The sequence below is a fragment of the Amblyraja radiata genome, chromosome 2 (assembly GCF_010909765.2).
Source record: "Amblyraja radiata isolate CabotCenter1 chromosome 2, sAmbRad1.1.pri, whole genome shotgun sequence".
Taxonomy (NCBI): Eukaryota; Metazoa; Chordata; class Chondrichthyes; order Rajiformes; family Rajidae; genus Amblyraja; species Amblyraja radiata.
In genome coordinates, this window is record NC_045957.1 from 86996016 (window position 1) to 87023029 (window position 27014).

The 27014-nt window shown below is 43.1% G+C and overlaps 1 protein-coding gene across 2 annotated transcripts in view; it reads left to right on the forward strand.

The window, feature by feature from the left end:
* The window catches only part of ddc (dopa decarboxylase), an 82799-nt gene that overhangs the window by 27768 nt on the left and 28017 nt on the right, over window positions 1-27014 (forward strand). For both annotated transcript variants that reach the window (XM_033049987.1, XM_033049994.1), the window contains exons 6-7: window positions 7409-7552; window positions 26061-26127. In XM_033049987.1, coding sequence (XP_032905878.1) covers window positions 7409-7552; window positions 26061-26127 — 211 coding nt within the window. The remainder of the gene's footprint in view (window positions 1-7408; window positions 7553-26060; window positions 26128-27014) is intronic.

Consider the following 27014-nt stretch of genomic DNA (forward strand, 5'->3'; position numbering starts at 1 on the left):
GAAGAAAACCTTTTTAACCCTGAGAGTTGTGAATCTGTGGAATTCTCTGCCTCAGAAGGAAGTGGAGGCCAATTCGCAGGATGCTTTCAAGAGAGTTAGATAGAGCTCTTCAAGATAGTGGAGTCAAGGGATATGGGGAGATGGCAGGAACGGAGTACTGATTGTGGATGATCAGCCATGATCACAGTGAATGGCGGTGCTGGCTCAATGGTCCGAATGGCCTACTCCTGCACCTATTGTCTATTGACAAGATCTCTGACAGTATGTAAAATACTAACCACATTGTTGGTCGTCTTTACTGCACCAAAAGCACTGTCAACACTGCCATCTGTCACACCCAATCCCCAGTCTGAACTCATTACTGCTGCTTGGTTGGTTGGCATGAACAAGTAGGTCCAAAGGGTCTGCTTCTGTGCTGGATGTGACTCTATACCAGGATATTAATTTAGCATTAAAATCTGCTCTGTGTATCTTCTATAATTGCTCTTTTTTTATTGCTTGAGGTTTCCTTTCATGTCCTTCAGATATGCCATTATATTTTTTTGCCTTCACAAACATTTGCTAACCTTGCCCTTCATGAACAGATTGGAAAATAAAAAGAACATCTTCTATGATTTCCAACAAAGGTGGGATGCCTTGATAAGAGAAACTTTGTGTTTCTGGTTTGTATGAGTATTAGTATTCAGCAAACCAAGTTCACCCCTCCCTGCCCCCCCACAGTGATTCTCCCACATGTCCTCCTTTGTCAGTACCTCCGGCTGATTTAGACAAAGCAACATCAGATTGTGTTATCCTGCACTGTCGATGCCCTGTGTCACCCGCTAACCTTGATTACTCCATTCTGGCAAGTACCAGAGCTGCATCCCAAGTAGGTTCTTGATTACTTTTAATTCCTTTTGCCTCTGAAATCAAAATATATAATTTTCAAAGGAATAAGCCTACTTTGTTGGTGCATTTGGTGTCTAATATGGTTTGAAATATGAAAGCATATTTATATATACGTGCTCCTGCACACAATCAGTATTGTATCACTAAAGTGAGCCATGCACTTTAACACTTATGATTCACATAAAAAAGTGACCTTTAATTATATGTTCTTAGCTCTGAGTCTGCTGATGTTTATGTTTAAATGTGAATATCATTGATCATTTTGTCATCAATACATCTCACAGTTCTTATTACCATCAGTACAAGGAAAGATATATTTCTAAACAAGGCTCGAACTCAAACAAATAACCTAATGATTATTTTTTAAATGAACTATCCTGACATTGCAAGCTGTTATTACTCTAACAGGAGGTACAGTCCACCATTTATCACTATGAATAAGCTGACCACTGCAACTCATTCACCTTATCTCTGACCATAACTGCACAATTAGTAGATTCAAACTGAGCTCTTCTGTAATTGTCAAGATTAGTTTACTCTATAATTAGGCTATTATACCAAAATGTCATTTCTTTGAATTATAATGTTATTGGCTATAATTCACTATTAGAGACCATCTTTCAAATTATTATAAATTTAAAACATTGTTACTATGGGCAGCTGGAGAAATTATGTCTGCATTCTAAGACGCAGATATGATACAACAAGCAATCTGGTGAACTAAGAACAAACAATGGATCATGCATTGCTTCCGTCTCTAGAGCTGGACATACTCACTAAATAAAATAAGAAAGGTCACTTATGCCTCAAGGCACATCCTCCAACAGAAAGAAAGTACTCTGACCTGCATCGCTTGTCGAAATGTTGTCATTTTAATTTTCATCTGCCAGTCAGCAGTAGTTATATTTCACTGCTCAATTTAATGTAATTAGCACACACAAGATTCTAGGGTTAAATGAATGAAATGAATCCTCCACTGAAACATGCTCATTAAACAAATCATAACCAACTATTAATTAACCATTGTCTTTACCTACACATTTAGACAATAGACAATAGGTGCAGGAGTAGGCCGTTTGGCCCTTCGAGCCATTCAATGTGATCATGGCTAATCATCCACAATCAGTACCCCATTCCTGCCTTCTCCCCATATCCCCTGACTATGCTATTTTTAAGAGCCCTATCAAGCTCTCTCTTGAAAGCATCCAGAGAACCAGAGAACCTGCCTCCACCACCCTCTGAGGCAGAGAATTCCACAGACTCACCACTCTCTGTGAGAAAAAGTGTTTCCTCATCTCCGTTCTAAATGGCTTACTCCTTATTCTTAAACATTTAAGATGTTGATTGGTGATTAGTATAAAAACAACCTTACATTTTGTTGCAAAGAAAATCTCTATGATATCTGAAAACGAGAAATATAAAACCCATTTTCATTCTCTACTTTTTTCAAAGAATTATGTTAGGAAATTTTACATACAAAATCAATAAATTATATTAAACAGATGGGTTTGTGTACTTTAACAAAATAGCTGCTTCATGATGGTCAGTTAGATTGTGTACTTAAAAATCAATCATCAGAGTTTTTAAGGCAGCAACATAATTGAATCCCATTGTTTACTGATAAACATAAAATTTATGCCCTTCACCAAGATGCCCTACGCTCCTTAATATTTTCTGATACAAGCCCTGTTCTTTAAGCCCTCTTGGCAAACGCTTTGCCCAACACCTCCGTTCAGTTCGCAATAACCAACCTGATCTCCCGGTAGCTCAGCACTTCAATTCCCCCTCGCATTCACAATCCGACCTTTCTGTCCTGGGCCTCCTCCATTGCCAGAGTGAGGCCCAAAGCAAATTGGAGGAACAGCACCTCATATTTCGCTTGGGTAGTTTACACCCCAGCGGTATGAACATTGACTTCTCCAATTTCAGATAGTGCTTGCTTTTTCCCTCCTTCCCTTCCCCTTCCCAGCTCTCCCACAAGCCTAATGTCTACGCCTCTTCCTTTCTTTTTCCCACCCCCACCTCCCCTCCCGACATCAGTCTGAAGAAGGGTCTCGACCCGAAAAATCGCCTATTCCTTCTCTCCATAGATGCTGCCTCACCTACTGAGTTTCTCCAGCATTTTTGTCTACCTTTGATTTTTCCAGCATCTGCAGTTCTTTCTAAAGAATATCCTTTAGATTTGCCAAGGAAAATTTGTTTGAATCTTTATGCTCCCATCATCACTGGGTTATTTTTGGAACTTTGAGAATTCATCTTAATGAATCAACAATTGCATTTCCTCTCCAGAAGCACACTTTATACATACATTAACAGCAGCTAAGAGATCACATTGCCAGTGGCAATTATGTTGATATGGATTATGTATTTCTAAGCAAACCCATATACATTGAACCAGGATCTGCACCAGGAAAGCATAATCTGAATTCAGAAATCTAGACTGGTTTCGGAAGACTTGGAAATTTATTCCAAAGGTGCATGTAAAAGGAAATGCGATGAGGATAAGCTATGAGCAAGATATACTCAAATGACACTAAAATACTTTATACTCTGCCTCAATTTACACAGAATAAGCTAAGAGGAAATTACACCAGGTCAAAAGTGATAATGATCTTTTTGTCGGATAAAATAACAATTATAGCCCTGTCCCACGGTACGAGTTAATTCCAAGAGCTCTCCCGAGTTAAAAAAAAATCAAACTCGTGGTAAGCACGGAGAAGGAACGTAGCGGGTACGTCAGAGCTAGGGGACGTCTCTTAGCGGCTCGTAACGCTAACAGCAGGTACTCGGGAAGACTCGCTAATGGCAGGTAAGCATGGGAAGACTCGTGAAGATTTTTCAACATGTTGAAAAATGTCCACAAGAGAAAATCTGGTTAGAAATTGCAAAAATTTGCATCTTACACAAATTCAAATATGCAAATACACAAATTCAATGCAAACCAGCAAAATGTCTGAGTGCTGTCAAGCAATAAACACAATTTCAATCTTCAAAGGGGGTAAACTGAAAGGCTGAGAGGAATCTGGTTTAATATCAGTGTTATATCTGGTATGAACTACCAATAGGAATAGAGATGAATATAATATGGGATATGTGTAGCTTGTCAGGGTGATGAAATTGCAGATGGTATAAAGTGCTGTGATTCATTCCTCGAGGAATGGAAAAGAAGCAATGGAATTATGTCTAAGAAGGAACTACAGATGCTGGAAAATCGAAGGTAGACAAAAATGCTGGAGAAACTCAGCGGGCGAGGCCGCATCTATGGAGCGAAAGAAATAGGATCCTAGGAGCGAAGGAAAAAAAAGGAAATTTCCTTCGTTCCATAGATGCTGCCTCACCTGCTGAGTTTCTCCAGCATTTTTGTCTACCATTGGAATTATGTCCATGTTTGACTAATTTTGCACTGCATACTCAAAAGGTGATTGTGGACCTTTGTGCTTGTTGCATTAAAAGCCAAGTCTTCTATTGTAGACATTGATGACCACATTAGGATCTGAGGGTGACATTGTTGTGGTAGTTGGTGATTGGCCACTTTTGATGCTCAACTGATGGGCCGGTGATTTGGACGATTTTGGAAGCGAAGATATTTGAGGGGTTTGGTGCAGTAGTGAGAGCAGCTGGGCCTGAGCTGATCAAGGGATTAAGATTAGTGGTTGGGAAATTGGGTGGAGAGCCGGTAGGATGAAAAAGTAGGCACAAACAAGTGGATGGGGAAGCAGTTGCAAAACCCAGAGTAAATTTAATAAAACTTGATTGTTCCAGAACTGTACAGTCCAGCTTCCTGTGGCATTAATCACTTTTAATATCAAATCACTATTGCTGTGGGGTTGATTATTTAACAATAGACAATAGACAGTAGGTGCAGGAGTAGGCCATTCAGTACCCCATTCCTGCCTTCTCCCCATATACCCTGACTCTGCTATCTTTAAGATCCCTATCTAGCTCTCTATTGAAAGTATCCAGAGAACCTGCCTTCACTGCCCTCTGAGGCAGAGAATGCCACAGACTCGCAACTCTCTGTGAGAAAAAGTGTTTTGTTTTCTCTTCTCCGTTCTAAATGGCTTACCCCTTATTCTTAAACTGTGGTCCCTGGTTCTAGACTCCCCCAGCATCGGGAACATGTTTCCTGCCTCTCGCGTGTCCAAACCCTTAATGATCTTATATGTTTCAATAAGATGCCCTCTCATCCTTCTAAACTCCAGAGTGTACAAGCCCAACCGCTCCATTCTCTCAGCATATGACAGTCCCGCCATCCAGGGAATTAACTGCTACAATTTTAGCATTGCAAATAGACCAATCTGCTCATCCATCTCAGCGCACCTGCATATAACAGGTGGGCTGAGGGGTCTGAAAAAGGGTTTCGGCCCGAAATGTTGTCTATTTCCTTCGCTCTATAGATGCTGCCTCACCCGCTGACATTCTCCAGCATTTTTGTCTACCTGCAAATAACACTGATGCGTTTGCTGCCTGAAGGCATGACAACTATCTCCTGATCCACCTAGATATACCAGCCAAGACAACAACAACCTGTTTTTGAGACTACAACCTCACCCTGAATGTCAGCAAAACAAAGGATACTTTATCTGATACTACAAAGAATGTCAGCAAAACAAGGAATACCCCTTATTCTTAAACTATGGTCCCTGGTCAAAATGTGTAGGAAGGAACTGCAGACGTTGGTTTATACTGGATAGACACAAAATGCTGGAGTAATTCAGCGGGCCAGCCAGCATCTCTGGAGAAAAAGAGTAGGTGACATTTTGGGTCGGAACCCTCCTTCAGACTGCTCATCCACTTTGGGAAATGGGATACAGCACACATGCCCTAGTCAGTGTCAATCGTGCCAGAGTGGTGATGGCCCCGAGCTTCAAGTTTTGGGGTGTAAATATCACTAACAATTTGTACTGTTTTAACCACATCTAAGCTATAGCCAGGAAAGTACACCAACTCCTTGACCTCCTCAGAAGACTAAGGACATTTGGCATGTCTACAATGAATCTTGCCAACAACTATAAATGCACCCATAGAAATCATTCGATCTGAATGTACTGTATCACAGCTTGGTGTGGCAATTCTATGCTCAAGATGGTAAGAAATTGCAAGGAGTTGCGGCAAACCAGTATGTCTCCCTGTGTAGGAAGGAACTGCGGATGCTGGTTTAAACTGCGTGTCCGTCTGCGCTGAGGCCTATCGCGGAGCTGGCGGCCTCCAACTGCGACCGACCTCGAGGCTGCGGAGGCAGAGCCAGGACTTACCAACTTCCGACTGGCCGACTTCGGGGCTGTGGTTGCGGGGCGACCCAACTTCCGACCCGACTTTGGAGGCTCGGCCGCGGGCCAGTGGACGACATCATCGGGAGCTCGCAGGTTGGTGACCTGTTTTTCCGGAGCTCCCGCAACTACAGCTGCATCCGCTGGGCTGGAGGGCGGCAGCTTCGGCAGCTTCGACCGCCCTGGGCCGCGGAGTTTGAACCGGCCCGTTTGCGGAGCTCGGATTCAGCCGCGGGACTTACTTACCATCACCCGGCGGGGTCACAACATCGGAGGCCTGGATTGCCTCAGCGCAGAGGGAGAGCAAGGAGAGAAGAGACAATGACTTTGGGACTTTAAACTGTGTTGAGTGTTGTTAATTATTCTATGTTATGACTGCAGGCTAAACCATTTCGTTGCACTGAAAAGTGCAATGACAATAAATTGAATCCAAAACTGAAGATAGTTTTTGAGCCTATCTTCAGTGTGTCACCCTCTCGCCCTGGTTAGTCTTTATTTCCCCACTCCCGTCAGGCAGAAGATATAAGACCCTGAAAACATTTACCACGCAATTCAAGAACAGCTTCTTCCGTGCCATTATCAGACTCTTGAACACAGCCTCACATATGCTAGGGATACATTGGCGATCTTCGAATCTACTTCCTCGCAGCCCTTGCACTTTATTTTTACCTTCACTTTCTCTGAGCTGTGACAAATAAATTCTACACTCTATTTTCTCTTTTGTACTGTCCATGTATAGACCGACTTGGCTGGTGCTGTTTCTCGGTGTATGCGTCAATAATAGACCAATACCAATAGCCTTGGAAAAACCTGCTAGAGTTCATAGGTCATAGAAGCAGAATTAGGCCATTTAGCCCATCGACTGTACTCTGCCATTCAATCGTGGCTGATCTATCTTTCCCTCTCAACCCCATTCTCCTGCCTTCTCCCCATAACCCTTGAAACCCTTAATCATAAGTTTATTTTCTTGGCTTAACATTGAACAATCCTTTCTAAATATAATACAGGTGCTGACACTGACATTGCTGAGCTCAAGTTGTCTGAGCTCATGCCTGAATGATAATTTGGATGAGGGTCTAAATGGCTCTGGTGAACCACAAATTTACACTTCATTGCTCTCAGGAAGAAAGAAACTTACAATAATGGTATACATTTTGCAGTACATTTGATTCTCCTTAAGTAGTTTAATATTGCAATTTTTTTTCTTGGCTAATCAGGCCCAATTTGTACATAATCCTTTTTTCTTCCAGGCTCACTCTTCTGTTGAACGAGCAGGATTGATTGGTGGGACCAAAATGAGAAAGCTGTCCTCTGATGACAAATTCAGTCTTTGTGGGGAGACATTGAAACAAGCTCTGGAAAAAGATAAAGCTTTGGGTCTCATCCCTTTCTTTGTAAGTGAATATTTCCATTATCTTTGGGCAGAGATTATATTTATAATACACGTTATTTATTTTTATAATTTTCTGCCTTTTTGGCTCAAACCATAGATTGTTTGCATTTTTAAATTGCCTTTGGAAACGTTGCATCCTCCAATTCTGTGGTAATAAAGGCCAGCTTTGAGAGGTAAGCCAGTTGGTGTGTCACTTGACTGCTGCACAGTCTGAGTATTTGGAAGCAGAGTTTTGTCATCAGTCCTGATTTCTAAGCATGGATTTGCGTCTTATTAACCACAAATGTTAGTGCCCTTCATGCATCTATTTTTTTTACAGCTGTACATCTCGTGCTGTAATAACTGGATTAGTACAACTGTAAAATGTCAACCGTTATTCTCATCAAAGTGAAATACTGTGTAAAACATTACAACAGAATGGAATCATAGGATTGTTACTACGCAGAAGGAGGTTGTTCAGTCCATCGAGTCCATGCTGAATCCTCAGAGAACAATCTATGTTACTATTCTCCCGCTCTTTCTCTACCTCTGCAAATTACAGAACCAGTATTCCTGCCTTATTTGAATAGAGACATCAATTTATGTGATGCTGAAAAAGACCAGTTTCGACTTTAGCTTCCCATAATGTTACCTGCAACATTTCAGAAAGGTAACTCTGTTCCTTTACCACCATCACCCATTATCACTAGATCATGCATTAATGTTCACTCCCTTTGTTGTGAAACAGCAAACTGTATAAGATAAGGTACAGGAGTTTATTGCATTATATCCGTTTGTTGTAAATGCAGAATGGTGTAAATTGTATTCTGCTTCTAGGCAGGATGACCATTATATAGGTATGTTGCAAAGCGTACCTGAAGCGTCGCTGAAAATCTGTCCCAGCCCGTGTGCGCGATTTTGGCGCCGTTTAGAGGGGGGCGGGTTTAAAATGCGATTTTCTCCAGGCTGTTCAAATCGAGGATGTTCAACCTAGTTAATTATTAACGAAAATTCGCTGGCAGATTCCGTCGCTTGAGCTATTATTAGTTTTAAGAGCTTTATATAATTGTTATAGTAGTTAAAAAATTAACCTCTAAACCCCCGACGGCCGGCAAACGGCCGGATCTCATACAGGGGACAACAGAAGGTAGGCTGTTTATTTTTACATTAAAAAGGGCTTCTTAAGATCCCTTTATACAAAGTTTAATGTTGCGAGTAGCTAATTTTGGGCCCATTATATCCCGCAGTATTTTTCGGGCATTTGAAGGCACAAATCTACCGCAATGTGAACGTTCTAAACCAGCGCGTTCACAGGATCCCACTAGAAAGCTGATTTAAATGGACTTTAATTTACCGCAATTGAACACTAAATTCCTTCCATTTGGCCTATAAATTAATGTAAATGAGATTTAAAAATCATGTTTTATTGTGAATTATTTGGACACTTAGGCTATTTAAAAATGTTAATCATTTATTAAGAAATGGATAGATGTTTAGATCTAGTAATTGAAGTTTGAAATTAGCTACAATTGGGTAACTAACTAATTATATGCTTTAATTTCAGGTCATCCAAGTAAGGTAATTTTATATTTGTTTCAGAATGGTTCAATCTATGATAACTGAAAATTTCATTCAGTTCTCTTATTTTTTAAGAAAGTTATGGGCTTTTGACTGTCCACGATCACAGCTTTTTTGTTATGTCCATAGAAAATCAATAGGGAACAAGATGCTAATTTCCGAGTATGAAAATGGCCATAACTTTTTAAATGAGATATGAAAGTGAATTAGGTGTCAAATTAAACTTCTTTTTATGCTTTATCTGATGGGATAAATTGCAGACTTGATTTTTTAAATCTCAAAATTTTGTAACATTGCTACATTATAAATACATTTATTCCTACAAGTATAGGTATAACTTAAATCTAAGGACCTGAAAGTCAGGCAGATGGCTCTAGAATAGTTCTGAATTAGTTATTTCTAAAAACTAACAAAAAATTAAGCTTGGCTGGAACATTTGATGTTATTTGTTTAAACTAATTGAGCCTGCGGAGATTCCTGTTCTGTTTGCACAACTAACACATGGCCACAACAACTAATCTTAATCTTATTATACTTCAGTTTCCTTAGCCCACGGGTATAATATGTTTCTGAACGCTTGCATGCAATAAAGTAAATGTAATAATGCATCAATAAATGTAGTTGCTTGGAGTGGAGATGTTTTAGATGCAATTAGCTCTCCAAACCTAGAAAAGTGCAGGCGATACAAACTATATAGATAAGCAGTTTTAAGGTCAGCTAATGATCTGCAGCAATTGGCTTTGGATCAAAAGGAGAGATAACAATTGGGCTACAAGATGAAGACAGGAGGGTATGGAATTGAGGGGGGTGTAACTGGGATGTAACTGGGTATCACAGTTGAGCCCTCTGGAGATGTTTTGGGCTTATCAATGAAACGTCAAAGAAGGAGGGTGCCCACCTGATGACCCTGATGATGTACCTACCCTACCTTCCACCACTCCAATCCCACTGCAAATAGCCGACTTACTACAGGGATTGAAACATCAAGTCCTATTAGCTATACTGCTCTACTGTGTATTCATCGTTTAAAATCCAAGTGACCATTGATTTGCATCAAGAAACAATTGAAAATATTCTTAAAATTAAACCAGACCTTCTAAATTATGTCTGCATGGGTCCTTAAGCTATGAGTGCATATTAATTACCCCAAAACAGATTGCCCATAAATGTAAATATGATTTAGGATCCACTGCTTTGTTTCCTTGATTTCTTTGTTAATAAACGTTTATCCCAATCCTACTTATAGGAAGTGCTAAGTAAAAATCCAAGATTTCATCTTGCTGCAGGAAGGAGAGGAATGAAAACGAGTTCCTCCCATCACACTGGTGGGTTTCCACTGGTGGGAGAGTCTAGGACCAGAGATCATAGCCTCAGAATTAAAGGGCGCTCTTTTAGAAAGGTGAGGAGGAACTTCTTTAGACGGAGGGTAGTTGATCTGTGGAACTCATTGCCACAGAGGGCTGTGGAGGCCAAATCAGTGGATATATTTAAGGCAGAGATAGATAAATTTTTGATTAGAACGGGTGTCAAGGGTTATGCGGAGAAGGCAATAAAAGAGATTAGGAGGCAGAGAGCCATGATGGAATGGTGGAGCGGACTCGATGGGCTGGATGGCCTAATGCTACTCCCATAATGTGAACTTGTGAACACTGCTTGAAGAGACCAATGCTATAGCATCAGCTCTTCCAACCCGGTTATCTCTACATTATCTCTACTTTTGCTATTCTTGTGATTCAGCGCAGAGGGAGAACAAAGAGGGAAGAGACAGAGACTTTAAGATTTTGCCTTCCACCACAGTGAGGAGGTGTTTGGTGAACTCACTGTGGTAGATGTTAAATTTGTGTTGATTGTGTATTTTTGTCATTTTTTATTATATGTATGACTGCAGGGAAACGAAATTTCGATCGGACCGAAAGGTCTGAATGACAATAAACAAATCTAATCTAATCTAATATATGGCTGGTTATTAACCTCCCAATCTTGTTGGTATGTTTGATGGTGACTACATACCTGTCCTGTCACCAAAACTACCCATCTGCACCTCCAAAACATTCAACAGGCTCCACATGTGGCTCAGCTGGAGCCCTCATTCATTCTGTGTTGCATCTAGGCATAATTATGTCAATGCAGTAAGAATTTTATAGTTTCATTCCCAGTGCATGTGACAATTTAACACTCTTGACCATCTTGACTCCTGCTTGCTTGGACAATGTTTTCATGATGTGCCCCTGGATATTCTGTGTAAATGGTGCCATGTAAACCAGTTATTTTGGTGCCTGGAAAATGCCATAACATGGAATTTCATATACTCAACCTTCATTTGACTGCATGGCTTCTGGGCTATTTATTAGATATTACATACATATAAGTGCCTGAATGCTGCATGGATTAGAAGGTATTAGCTTTAAGGAGAGGCTAGATAAACTTGAATTGTTATCTCTGGAGCATTGGAGGCTGAGGGAAATATATAGAATTAGGAGATGCAAAGGGGAGATAGTCAGAATCTTTTTTCCCAGGATGGAAATGTCAGAGATGAGAAGGCATTGCTTAAAGGTGGGACAGGTAAATTTTGAAGAAATTCTGCAGGGCAACTTTTTTACACTGAGAATGGTGGGTGCCAAAAACACACTGCCAGGGGTGGTGGTGGAGTTGGATATATTACGGGCATTTATGAGGCTTTTAAATAGGCAGTGGATATGCAGGGAATGGAGGAATGTGGATAATGTGCAGGCACAGGAGATTTTTTCTAAACTTCCAAAACTGAATTCAGTCATAGTCATAAAGTCATAGAGTGATATAGTATGGAAACAGACCCTTTGGCCCAACTCGCCCACACCGGCCAACAATGTCCCAGCTACCCTAGTCCCACTTGCCTGTGCTTGGTCCATAATCCTCCAAAACTGTCCTATCCATGCACCTGTTCAACTGTTTCTTAAATGATGGGCTATTCCCAGCTTCAACTACCTCCTCTGGCAGCCTGTTCCATACACCCACCACAGTGTTCCATACACCCACCCACCGTGTTCCATACACCCACCCACAGTGTTCCATACACCCACCCACAGTGTTCCATACACCCACCCACAGTGTTCCATACACCCACCCACAGTGTTCCATACACCCACCCACAGTGTTCCATACACCCACCCACAGTGTTCCATACACCCACCCACAGTGTTCCATACACCCACTGTGAAAAGGTTTCCCCTCGGATTCCTATTAAATATTTTCCCCTTCACCTTGAACCTATGTCCTTGATTCCCCTACTCTGGGTAAAAGACTGTGCATATACCCGATCTATTCCTCTCATGATTTTATATACCTCTATAAGATCTCCCCTCATCCTCCTACGCTCGATGGAATAGAGACTCAGCCTACTCAACCTCTCAACATCTAAACAATCAGATTATAAATTGTGTGATATGTCTTACTAGCTTTGAGGTTCCCAATGTGGGAAACCACTCCTTGGATGAAACTTTCTTGAGAAATAAACAATGAAAATATCAGGAATATAAACAAAAACATTGAAACATTATGATACAACTGTCAGTTTTCAAAGGGAATTTTATTTCACAATTCCTTAGAAAGCTGCATAAGATATGCAAGATATTTTTACCAGTTTTATTAAACAGATCACGGATTTGCATATTTGGAGGTCCCTAATTATCCTACACTTTCTCTTTGGATCGTGCTTTATGAGATTTTCTGTTCGAACATAATTAAACTTTGCAGTAGAATGGAACATTATTTTATAGTTAAATGTTACGTAAACTGTTATGACTGAAGGCAGATAAATTCCCAGGGCCTGATGGTCTGCATCCCAGAGTACTCGAGGAGGTGGCCCTAGAAATCGTGGATGCATTGGTGATCATTTTCCAATATTCTATAGACTCAGGATAAATTCCTGTTGCGGAGGGTAGCTAATGCAACCCCACCTTTTAAGAAAGGAGGAAGAGAGCAAATAGGGAATTATAGACCAGTTAGCCTGACATCGGTAGTGGGGTAGATGCTTGAGTCGATTGTTAAAGATATAATAGCAGCACATTTGGAAAGTAGTGACAGGATCGGTCAAAGTCAGCATGGATTTATGAAGGGGAACTCGTGGTTGGCTAATTTTCTGGAATGTTTTGAGGATGTAACAAGTAGAATGGATAAAGGAGAGCCAGTGGATGTGATGTATCTGGACTTTCAAAAAACCTTTGACAAGGTCCCACACAAGAGATTGGTGTGCAAAATTAGAGCACATGATATTGGGGGTAGGGTATTGACATGGATAGAGAACTGATTGGCAGACAGGAAGCAAAGAGTAGGGATTAACGGGTCCTTTTCAGAATAGCAGGCAGTGACTAGTGGGGTGCCACAAGGCTCAGTGCTGGGACCCCAGTTATTTACAATATATATTAATGATTTAGATGAAGGAATTAAATGTAACATCTACAAGTTTGTAGATGACACAAAGCTGGGTGGAGGATGCTATTTTGCTGCAGGGTGACTTGAATAGGTTGGGTGAGTGGGCAGATGCATGGCAGATGCAGGAAAATGTGGATAAATGTGAGTTTATCCATTTTGGTGGCAAGAACAAGAAGGCAGATTATTATCTGAAAACCGGTTGCTAAACACTTTAATTCTCCTTCCCATTTCCCACATAGACCTTTTATCAGAGTGAGGCTAAACGCAAATTGGAGGAACTGCATCTCATATTTCGCTTGGGCAGCTTACAGCCCAGTGGTATGAATTTTGATTTCTCTAACTTCAGGTAGCCCTGGCATTCCCTCTCTCTCTATCCCTCCCCCACACAATTTACACCAGCTTCTCGTTTTCATCTAACAAACAACCAACAATGGCCTGTTTCCTTTATCATTGTTACTTGTTTGCATATCTTTCATTCATTGTTCTTTATCTCTCTACATCATCGCCTATATCTCTTGTTTCCCTTATCCCTAACCAGTCTGAAGAAGGATCTCGACCCGAAATGTCACCCATTCCTTCTCTCCAGAGATGCTGCCTGTCCCGCTGAGTTACTCACGCATTTTGCGTCTATCTTTGGTTTAAACCAACATCTGCCGTTCCTGCCTTCATATTATCTAAATGACAAGGGAGGTGCCGTGGTGATCTGGCGCGCTGACCTCCACTGGACTGAGGCCAGGCGACAACTCTCAAATACCTCCTCCTTCTTATCCTTGGACCATGACCCCACAGATGAGCACCAGGCCTTAATCTCAAACACCATTACTGATTTCATCACTTCCGGCTCTCTGCCCTCTGCAGCCTCCAACCCTATCGTTCCCCAGCCCGATTTTATCTTCTCCCCAAAATCAACAAACAGAGCTCTGCTGGCAAACCCATTGTTTCTGCTTGTTCATGTCCCACCGAATTAATTTTCGTATACCTCGACTCCATCCTATCCCTCCTGGTCCAATCCCTCCCTACCTTTATCCAAGACACCTCACACACTCTTTGTCTCCTCAATGACTTCCGTTTTCCAGGCCCCCACTCCCTCATCTTTACTATGGATGGCCAGTCACTCTACACCTCCAACCCGCACCAGGAGGGTCTTAAAGCTCTCCGTTTTTTCCTCGATCGCAGAACCAGCCAATTTCCGTCTACCAATACCCTCCTCCGCCTAGCAGAGCTGGTCCTTACCCACACCAACTTCTCCTTCAACTCCCCCCACTTCCTCCAAATCCAAGGCGTAGCTATGGGCGCTCGCATGGGCCCGAGCTGTGCCTGCCTCTTTGTAGGGTGCGTCGAACAATCCCTGTTCCAGGCATATACTGGCCCTATCCCCGAACTCTACCTCCGCTACATTGACAAATGCATTGATGCTATCTCCTGCAGCCATGCAGAATTCACTGACTTCATCAGCTTCACCACTAATTTCCATCCTGCACTCAAATTCACTAGGACCATCTCCGACATCTCCCTACCGTTTCTTGATCTCACCGTCTCCATCACAGGAAAGACTATTGACCGACATCTACTACAAACCTACTGACTCCCTTAGCTATCTTGTCTACACTTCTTCCAACCCTGCTTCCTGTAAAGACTCTATCCCCTACTCCCAATTCCTCCATCTATGCTGCATCTGTGCCCAGGATGATATGTTCCATACCAAGGCATCTGAGATGTCCTCATTCTTAAGGAAACGAAGGTTCCCCTCTTACATTATAGATGAGGCTCTCACTGAGATCTCCTCTATATCCCGCAGCTCCGCTCTTGCTCACTATACCCCCCCCCCCCCCCCACCATTCGTAACAAGGACAGAGTCCCCCTTGTCTTCACCTTCCACCCCATCAGCCGTTGTATACTGCACATAATCCGCCAACGTTTTCGCCACCTGCAACGGGATCCCACTACTGGCCACATCTTCCCATCTCCACCCCTTTCTGATTTCCACAGACACCGTTCCCTCCGAAACTCCCTGGTCAACTCGTCCCTTCCCACCCAAACCACCTCCTCCCCAGGTACTTTCCCCTGTAGGAGATGCTACACCTGTCCCTTTACCTCCCCCCTCGACTCCATCCAAGGACCTAAAAAATCTTTTCAGCTGAGGCAGAGATTCCTTTGCACCTCCTCCAACCTCATCTACTGTATCCGCTCTTCCAGGTGTCAACTTCTCTACATCGGCGAGATCAAGCGCAGGCTCGGCGAACCTTTCGCAGAACATCTCCGCTCAGTCCATCTTGATCTCCCGGTGGCTCAACATTTCCCAATCTGACCTTTCTGTCATGGGCCTCCTCCATTATCAGAGTGAGGCCCAGTGTAAATTGGAGGAACAGCACCTTATATTCCTGCACCTATTGTCTATTTATACACACCAGCGGTATGAACATTGACTTCTCCAATTTCAGATAGTCCTTACTTTCTCTCTCCATCCCCTCCCCCTTCCCAGTTCTCCCACCAGTCTTACTGTCTCCGACTACATTCTATCTTTGTCCCGCCCCCTCCCCTGACATTAGTCTGAAGAAGGGTCTCGGCCCGAAACGTCACCCGTTCCTTTTCTCCAGAGATGCTGCCCGACTAGCTGAGTTACTCCAGCATTTTGTGTTTACCTAAATGGTGTCAGATTTGGAAAAGGGGAGGTGCAACGAGACCTGGGTGTGTTTGTACATCAGTCACTGAAAGTAAGCATGCAGGTACAGCAGGCAGTGAAGAAAGCCAATTGGCCAACATCGGTAGTGGGGAAACTGCTAAAGTCAGTTATTAAAGATGGGATAGCAGCACATTTGGAAAGTGGTGAAATAATTGGACAAAGTCAGCATGGATTTACGAAAGGTAAATCATGTCTGACGAATCTTATAGAATTTTTCGAGGATGTAACTAGTAGAATGGATAGGGGAGAACCAGTGGATGTGTTGTACCTGGACTTTCAGAAGGCTTTCGACAAGGTCCCACATAAGAGATTAGTATACAAACTTAAAGCACACGGTATTGGGGGTTCAGTATTGATGTGGATAGAGAACTGGCTGGCAAACAGGAAGCAAAGGGTAGGAATAAACGGGTCCTTTTCACAATGGCAGGCAGTGACTAGTGGGGTACCGAAAGGCTCAGTGCTGGGACCCCAGCTATTTACAATATATATTAATGATCTGGATGAGGGAATTGAAGGCAATATCTCCAAGTTTGCAGATGACACTAAGCTGGGGGGCAGTGTTAGCTGTGAGGAGGATGCTAGGAGGCTGCAAGGTGACTTGGATAGGCTGGGTGAGCGGGCAAATGTATGGCAGATGCAGTATAATGTGGATAAATGTGAGGTTATCCACTTTGGTGGCAAAAACAGGAAAGCAGACTATTATCTAAATGGTGGCCGATTAGGAAAAGGGGAGATGCAACGAGACCTGGGTGTCATGGTACACCAGTCATTGAAAGTAGGCATGCAGGTGCAGCAGGCAGTGAAGAAAGCGAATGGTATGTTGGCATTCATAGCAAAAGGATTTGAGTATAGGAGCAGGGAGGTTCTACTGCAGCTGTACAGGGTCTTGGTGAGACCACACCTGGAGTATTGCGTACAGTTTTGGTCTCCAAATCTGAGGAAGGACATTATTGCCATAGAGGGAGTGCAGAGAAGGTTCATCAGACTGATTCCTGGGATGTCAGGACTTTCATATGAAGAAAGACTGGATAGACTTGGCTTATACTCGCTAGAATTTAGGAGATTGAGGGGGGATCTTATTGAAACTTACAAAATTCTTAAGGGGTTGGACAGGCTAGATGCAGGAAGATTGTTCCCGATGTTGGGGAAGTCCAGGACAAGGGGTCACAGCTTAAGGATAAGGGGGAAATCCTTTAAGACCAAGATGAGAAAAACATTTTTCACACAGAGAAGAGGTGAACCTCTGGAACTCTCTGCCACAGAGGGTAGTTGAGGCCAGTTCATTGGCTATATTTAAGAGGGAGTTAGATGTGGCCCTTGTGGCTAAAGGGATCAGGGGGTATGGAGAGAAGGCAGGTACGGGATACTGAGGGATGATCAGCCATGATCATATTGAATGGCGGTGCAGGCTTGAAGGGCCGAATGGCCTATTCCTGCGCCTATTTTCTATGTATCTATGTAAGTTGGCCTTCATTGCGAGAGGATTTGAATTTAGGAGCAAGGAGGTCCTACTGCTGTTGTACAGGGCCCTGGTGAGACCGCACCTGGAGTATTGTGTGCAATTTTGGTCTCCTAATTTAAGAAAGGACATTAGTGCTATTGAGGGAGTGCAACGTAGGTTCACCAGGTTAATTCCTGGGATGGCGGGACTGACATGTGATGAAAGAATGGATCAACTGGGCTTATATTCACTGGAATTTCGAAGGATGAGAGGCGATCTTATAGAAACACTAAACTAAGTGTGACCCGTTGGGTCCCTGTCACACGGGAGGACTGGTCCCCCAAGGCAACCCGTTCCCCAATGCAATATTCCACCACTCACCTGTTCCCTCAATGCAACTCGTCCCCCCAACGCAATATTGCCCAACACGCATAGCCCCCAACTGCGCAGGCACGGCTCATTTCCCCTCATCCCCCAACACTCCCTCCCCCTCCTCTTCACCCTCCCGCTTCTTTCCCCTCTCTTCCTCCCAATCCCTCCCTCACCTCTCCCTCCCACTACTTTTCCCTACCCTCAGTCAGTCACTCCCTCCTTCCCTCCATAACTCCTCTCCCCTCCATCCCTCTAATTCTCCCCCTATCTCCCCCACTATCCCTCCTGACCTCCACCACTGCCTTCCTCTCCCTCTATTCCCCACTCCCTATCTTCCCCACTCTCCCCTCCTCTCCCTCTATTCCCCCTCCTCCCCCACTTTCCCGCTCTCCCTCCCTACCGCTTCCTCTCTCCCTCAATTCCTCCCCCCCCCCCTGTCTTTTGTAAGGGGTAAGCCATTTAGAACAGAGATGAGGAAACACTTTTTCACTTAGAGTTGTGAGTTTGTGGAATTCTCTGCCGCAGAGGGCGGTGGAGGCCTATTCTCTGAATACTTTCAAGTCTGAAGAAGGGTTTTGGCCCGAAACATTGCCTATTTCCTTCGCTCAATAGATGCTGCTGCACCTGCTGAGTTTCTCCAGCACTTTTGTCTACTTTCAAGGGAGAGCTAGATAGGACTCTTAAAGATAGTGGAATCAGGGGATATGGGGAGAAGGCAGGAACAGGATACTGATTGTGGACGATGAGCTATGATCACATTGAATGGCGGTGCTGGCTCGAAGGGCCGAATGGCCTACTCCTGCACCTATTGTCTATTGTCTCCACTGGTCCTCCACTGAACCCTCCCCCCACCGCGGCCGCTGCCGGTGGTCGGGAGACGATAGACAATTTACTGTGAGGAGGGGAGAGAGGGGTTTGTGAGTGAGGCGGGACAGGCTGCTGCCGGGGGGGCAGGAAGAGGCGTCGCCATCCCGGCCGTGGCATTGACTGGCATGAGAAGAGACCAATCTGCGTGGCGCTGACTGAAGGAATCTGTGCACGCGCGTTTTTTCAGATTTCTAAACCTCGATAAAAGCCCTGTCTCATGGTAGGAGCTGACCCACGAGGTACCCCGAGTGAAAGACTCGTGGTTGTGTACGAGATCCCAAGTGTATGATCAAGTGTTTAACCGAGTTCCCACGGGTATGACAAGTTTGCCGTTTTCTGCGATGTTCCAAGTTCGTCTCCCGAGTTACTAAGTTCCTCTCCCGAGTTACTCTTGAGTAACTACCAGGGTAGTGGGAGATGGTGGCGGAAATATTGAATGGAACACAAGCCTTGCTGTACTGTAAACTCTGCAGAAATCTGGTGGGTATGAGAGGTTTAGAGGGATAGAGGCCAAATGTGAGATGAGGTCATCCCTCAGCCTCCTGCACTGCAAAGAAAAAATAACCTCAAACCCTATCCACCTTCTTCTTGCAACCCAAGCCGTCCAGGAAGGACCTAGCTTGGCATGAGCAAGTTGGACCGAGGGGGCAGCAAATTTGTTGCGAAATTCGATTTAATAACAACCGCAAGATTTTAAACGGGAAGCTTGCGCATTTGGCGTTCATGAATGTTGAGCGTTCCCGAGAGCTTGTGAAACTAAACGGAAAATGCGATGGATAAAGACGCATGTTAAAAACTGCAAGTAGTTAGAGAGTCGCCCGAAGCAAGAGGTGGGCAGCACTGGAGCAGTGATACCCGAAGCGTTTATTTCTACTTTAGTGTCAGCATAGTTCACAACACGCGAGGATTATGTGTGTCATGTATTCGTGTGAGTGAAGATTGTTGGTGGGCGGGCAGTGTGTAAGATGGATAACAATACCATGGGACAAACTGGAGTCATACATAAACAATAAAGAATAGGACTCGAGAATAGAAAACTCACCACTAACCAAAGCTTCGGCGGTTGCCATGTGCATGAGATAGACATAATGGTTTTAAAACCATTTCAGTGGAGGGCTACATTCGATACGCTCATGCACATGGCAACCGCCGAAGCTTTGGTTAGTGGTGAGTTTTCTATTCTCGAGTCCTATTCTTTATTGTTTATGTATGACTCCAGTTTGTCCCATGGTATTGTTATCAATCTTACACACTGCCCGCCCACCAACACGCTTCATTCACACGAATACATGACACACATAATCCTCGTGTGTTGTGAACTTAATGCTGCCTGACCGCTGAGTTAAAGAGTTCCCACGGTAGACTCACGATACACTAAGGTAAACGCACGGGCCACTACGTTCTTACAACGAGTTAAAATGTTTCAATTCGTAACCACAAGAGTAAATTTGACTCGTGGAAAACTTTAAACATGTTTGATTTTTTTCAAGAGTTGACAAGTTTCACGGGTACCTGCCATTAGCGCCACGAGTCTCTAAGTTGCATCCACGAGTTCCGACGTTACAGCTACGTTAATCGTACGTTATTACCACGTGTTTTAACTCGGGGTACCTCGTGTGTCAATTCTCACCGTGAGACAGGGGTTTAACTTTTATAATAAACCACCGAACGGAACGAAACGTGTTGCACTCGCAGCACGGGAGAATGGTAAGTAACCTGGCGAAAAAAAGTAGCGCTATCACGCACCTTATTTGCGCAAATAGAAAAACCCCGCAAACCAGAAGAGCACAAGATCAGAGTTTTAGTTGTGTATAGATACATATAATTCTTAAGTGATTTGACAGGTTAGATGCAGGAAAAATGTTCCTGATGTTGGGGGAGTCCAGAACCAGGGGTCACAATTTAAGAATAAGGGTAGAGCATTTAGGACTGAGATGAGGAAAAACTTTTTCACCCAGAGAGTTGTGAATCTGTGGAATTATTTGCCACAGAATGCAGTGGAGGTCAATTCACTGGATGTTTTCAAGAGAGAGTTGGATATAGGTGCACAACCTTTTATCCGAAAGCCTTGGGACCAGACACATTTCGGATATCGGACATTTTCGGGTTTCGGAATGGAAGATATTTAGCGTAGATTAGGTAGGTAGCGCTGGCGACTTGGAAAGTCTGGAGCGGCTGCCTCCTCCCCGGAGACCGGGGAATCATTGTAAATCATTGCTTAAATGTTAGTCAGTTAGTTTGGAGGGATTTTATGTGGTGGGGGTGAAGGGGGGAACTTTAATTCTTAGTCCCCTACCTGGTCAGAGGGGCGGGAGCGGGCAATGCCTTTCCGGGTCGCCGTGCAGTACTGTGCCGCGGCTCCCACATCACAGAGCTGGGGCTGTGGCCGGCTGCGCTGGATTTGGATTTGTAGCGCCGCGCAGCCAGGGGTAGAGTTCGCCGTGGTCGGAGCTACAACCGGCGCCGCCCGTGGCTGGACCACCGCAGCCCGGACCGGTTGTAGCTCCGACCACGGCGAACTCTACCCCTGGCTGCGCGGCGCTACAAATCCAAATCCAGCGCAGCCGGCCACAGCCCCAGCTCCACGATGTTGGGAGCCGCGGCACAGCGGTCCGGAGCTTACTGCACGGCGACCCGGTAAGGCATTGCCCGCTCCCCGCTTCTCCGACCAGGTAGGGGACTAAGAATTAAAGTTCCCCCCAAAAGCCCACCAAACTAACTGACTAACATTTAAGCAATGATTTACAATGATTCCTACCCTCCCGCGCAATATACACTCACCCAATATACTCTCACCTTCTCTTTTATGAATGGGGATTTAGTTCCCCTTTGTTGGAGGACCGACCGGAGGTTCCGCTGTCAACTCTGCGGGCCGCCCTAGGTGAACGTTTTCAAGGACCTTTCTTCAAGGACCGAAAAAATGTCCGCTATTCGGAGGTTTTCGTTATTTGGATCTTCGGATAAAAGGTTGTGCACCTGTAGCTCTTAGTGCTAACGGAATCAAGGGAAATGGGGAGAAAGCAGGAACGGGGTACTAATTATGGATGATCAGCCATGAGCATCTTGAATGGCTGTGCAAGCTCGAAGGGCCGAATGTCCTACTCCTGCACCTATTTTCTATGTTTCTATGTTTCTGTTTCTAATACCTGTGAGTTAAATGAATATTCCTAAGATACATGCAGTCTGAAGAAGTGTCTCGTCCCGAAACGTTAACCATTCCATCTCTCCAGAGATGCTGCCTGACCCGCTGAGTTACTCCAGCAATTTGTGTCTATTCCTAAGATACATAATGCAGATATGTAAGTATAGGGGGAAGCAATGCTCATTCTAATTAATGGTTGATATTTTATATAGTAAGAGATTGCATGATTTCTTAAGTTTTTAACACTTTAACTAGCAATGTTACAAAATTTTGAGATTTTAAAAATCAAGTCTGTAATTTATCCCATCAGATAAAGCATAAAAATAAGTTTAATTTGACATCTAATTCACTTTCATATCTCAAGTATTTAAAAAGTTATGGCCATTTTCATACTCGGAAATGAGCATCTTGTTCCCTATTGATTTTCTATGGACATAACAAAAAAGTTGTGATCGTGAACAGTCAAAAGCCCATAACTTTCTTAAAAATTAAGAGAACTGAATGAAATTTTCAGTTATCATAGATTGAAGCATTCTGAAACAAATATAAAATAATCTTACTTGGATGACCTGAAATTAAAGCATATAATTAGTTAGTTACCTAATTGTAGCTAATTTCAGACTTCAATTACTAGATCTCAACATCTATCCATTTCTTAATAAATGATTAACATTTTTAAATAGCCTAAATGTCCAAATAATATTCACAAATAATTCACAATAAAACATGATTTTAAAATCTCATTTACATTAATTTATAGGCCAAATGGAAGGAATTTAGTGTTTAATTGCTGTAAATAAATGCCCATTTAAATCAGCTTTCTAGCGGGATCCTGTGAACGCGCTGGTTTAGAACGTTCACATTGCGGTAGATTTGTGCCTCAAATGCCGAGAAAAATACTGCGCGATATAATGGGCCCAAATTGAGCTACTCGCAATATTAAATTTTGTATAAAAGGATCTTTAGAAGCCCTTTTGAATGTAAAAATATACAACCTAACTTCTGCTATTTTCTTTATGAGACTCTGCGGTTGCTGACGGTCGCGGGTTTAAAGATTGATTTTTAAACTACTATAACTATTATTCAAGGCCTTTAAACCTAATAATAGCTTTTGCGACGGGGTCTATCAGCGATTTTTCGTTAATAATTAACTAGGCTGAACATTTTCGATTGGAACAGCTTAGAGAAAATCGCGTTTTAAACCCGCCCCCTCTAAACGGCGCCAAAATCGCGCACAACCTCAGCGGCAGATCTTCAACGACGCTTCAGGTAGGCTTTGCAACATACCTACTTTAACTATCTTGACAATTTGCTAGTCTCTACGTTCTGATCCAGCTGCAGTAATCTTTCACCTCCTTGCTTATCATAACTATGCTTCCATCAACACTTTGAGGAAGAGAGTATCAAAGACTCCCAACACTCCATTATGCTGAAATTATGCATGGCATGCATTATTGCCATGTAACACATTAATAAGAAGAAAATTCATAATTATTTCCACTCCAATGCTCCCCTTGGCACCATTTTAAATGTATAAATATTATCAAATAACAAATACTTTAAAATTCTGGTTGCTCTTTTGTAGTTTCCTTATGCTTCATTTGTGAAGTGAATGACATGTCACAGCAAAGACTGCCTATGTTATTTTGTATGGAAAGTCATGGGAATAAACCTACACTTCGTGTGTTCTATGGAGCAGTAAATTGGAACACAAACTCCACACTTCATTACCTGAAAAATACTTTGTTTAAATATTTACTCGATGACCATGCAGGACAGGGTGTGGATGAGTGCTGAACAGCTCCAGAGGTCCAGGTGCACTGCTGACTCAGATCAGTAGCGCTTGGATTGGCAGGCTGTGGAAGCTATCCACCGGCTGTGGGCAGCACAGTGGTGCAGTGGTAGAGTTGCTGCCTTACAGCGCCAACTGTAAAATCCTTACTACGGGTGCTGTCTGTATGGACCTTATACGTTCATCCTGTGACCATGTGGGTTTTCTCCGGGTGCTCTGGTTTCCTTCCACACTCCAAAATACGTGCAGGTGTGTAGGTTAATTGGCTTCGGTAAAAATTGTAAATTGTCCCTAGTGTGTAGGATAGTGTTATAGTATGGGGGTGATCGCTGGTCGGCATAGACTCGGTGGGCCGAAAGATCAGTTTCCACACTGTATCTCGATAAAGTCTTGTCTAAAAGTCTAATTCAAGTTTCTGGAGACTCAGCAGGGATGTGGAGTCCTCGCAACAACTCAGTGTCAAAGCCACTGTTGGATTAAGGTCTGGCTGATTGACAGACCGTCAAATTCTTCTATGTAAGAATTTATGTATTACATTTTCTATGTAAACATTTGGGGAAAAAAACAAAGGAAACCTTCATGCATTGGAGCAGGAATTCTAGGCCATGCTTCACCATCCAATAAAATCATAGCTAATCTGATTATAATCTGAACAACACACACCAATCTACCTACAGTAACGCTCCATCCCCTTGTTCATCAATAATCGATCTTTGATTTAAACATTTCATGACCCTGCTTCCACCACCCTTTGAGGAAAAGAGTTTCAAAGACTCTCAACATTCCATGAGAAAAACCTTTTGTCTCATACAATAATTCTGCCACAGAGAAAACATACTTAGGGCTGTAATAGGGCAACTAATAGGAGATGATTGATGAGGAATATGTGGAAATGCTGAAGGCACATCTGCCTCACCTGGGTGACAGTATTAGTTTTGTATAGTTTAGAGATACAGCATGAAAACAGGTCCTTTGGCCCATCGTTTCCACTTTGACCATCAATCACCCATTCACACTAGTTCTCTGTTATCCTACTTTTGCATTTACTCCCTGTACATTTGTCCCTAAGGACAAATTTTACAGAGGCCAATTAACCTATGAGTCTTTGGAACAGGGGAGGAAACCAGAGCACCCGGTGGAAACCCATGCAGTCACAGGAAGAATGTGCAAACTCCACACAGACAGCATCCGAGGTCAAGATCGACCGTGGTTCTCTAACGGTGTGAGGCAGCAGTCACATACCAGCTGAGCCACTGTGCCACTCCTATCCTGTACAGAATTCTGTCGACACTGCCAGAATCAACCATTGCACAGCATTGATAGGAAACATGACAATAAACATAACTAAACTAAGCCAATGCAGTATTCAGGCAGCAGACAAGAGTTGCATGTTAGTAGTAGTTCAAACTTCGGCCATTCAAACCCAGTTTCTTATCACTTAGGCTCAGACGGCTGACATCAAGGCCTGGATGGAGTGGATGTGGAGAGAATGTCTCCACTAGTGGGAGAGTAGGACCAGAGGGCACAGCCTCAGAATAAAAGGACGTGTCTTTAGGAAGGAGATGAGGAGGAATTTCTTTAGTCAGATGATGGTGAATCTGTGGAATTATTTGCCATAGATGGTGTGGAGGCCGTCAATAGATATTTATAAGGCAGAGATTGATAGATTGATAGTAAGGGTATCATGAGGCAAAGGCAGGCGAATGGAGTTGAGAGGGAAAGATAAATTAGCCATGATTGATTGGTGGAGTAGATTGGTGGAGTAGACGATGGGCCAAATGGCTAATTCTGCTCCTATCATTAATGAACCTATGACCTTAGATTCAACTGTTGGCAGACGCCTCGATGGTGCCGTGACGGAGCAAGGTGTCAGACAGCAAGTACTGGACGTTCTGCCTGAGGGGAATGCCAATTGTTCTGTGACATTTTGACTTGCTGTCTTGTCTCTCAAAGAGCGATTGCTTCACAGGGCCCCTACAGATGACTGATAGTTGGCCCATGTTGCTGCCACTCACAATGTGACATTGTTGACCTAGTCTTAGAGCTACCACAAGCCATCTGCAATCTCAACAATGAATTCTCAAAAAATATATTTCATTCAGTTTAGACTTAAAAAGTTTGAAAGTTTGCCCTTTGTATTCATTCATTGTGTCTCCTCACTGGCTGGATTGAAGAAGATTATATTTTGATTAGTGTGAATGATCTGGTTGCTAACATGCTTTAATATGTTCTCTTTCATTCACAGCTTTGTGCAACACTTGGCACCACTCCCTCGTGTTCATTTGACAATATTATGGAGCTCGGACCAATCTGTAAGAATTACTTTGCATCTTTTCTCTAATCTATTAAAATGATGGCATAATCCAATATTTTACATTTTCTGATTCTCTACAATACATTATTTCTGTGTATGCAAATGAAGAATTGTATATTTCTCATTTAAAGTCATCGACATGAACATTTGGATCAGATCACAATGAAGGTTAGTGGACAAATTGTGTAGGAAGGAACTGCAGATGGTGTTTTAAACCGAAGATAGGCGCACAAAGCTGGAGTAACAAAGCGGACCACGCAGCATCTCTGATGAAAAGGAATCGCTGATGTTTCGGGTCAGTCTTAAGAAGGGTCTCGACCTGAAACATCACTAATTCCTTTTCTCCAAGGATACTGCCTGACGTGCTGAGTTACTCCACTTTTTGGGTCTGTCTAGGGTTAGCGGACAGTTCTGTGGACCATTCTCGACATGATATGATGGAGCACCAGAGGTTTTTATTGTATACAGTAATACTTGGGAATATAATTTATAAGCAGGTTGTAGCGTTACCAGACTTGTAACCCTTTCTAGGATATGTACACACTTTTTGATGCACATGAGATATTAGGAAGAGGAAAACAAAGATGGCCTGTTAAAGGTATTAGCATTGGATCACTGTCACCAATGACCAATCTAGCAGATGCTTAATCTCCATTGTGACCACTTCTAATCTAAACTCATGCCGACATCTGCAATAGCAAATGGTCCATTTTCTCAGAGGAGATATGAACTGAAACCTCTGGCTGCAAAATCTGTTATGTACCATTTAAAGAATATCAGAGCAAAAAGTTCCAGTCTATGCTTATCCCACAACTGACCACAAAAATAATCAGCTGGTAGAACTTTGCTGCAAGGATATTAGTAGATGCAGTTTGATATCTTACA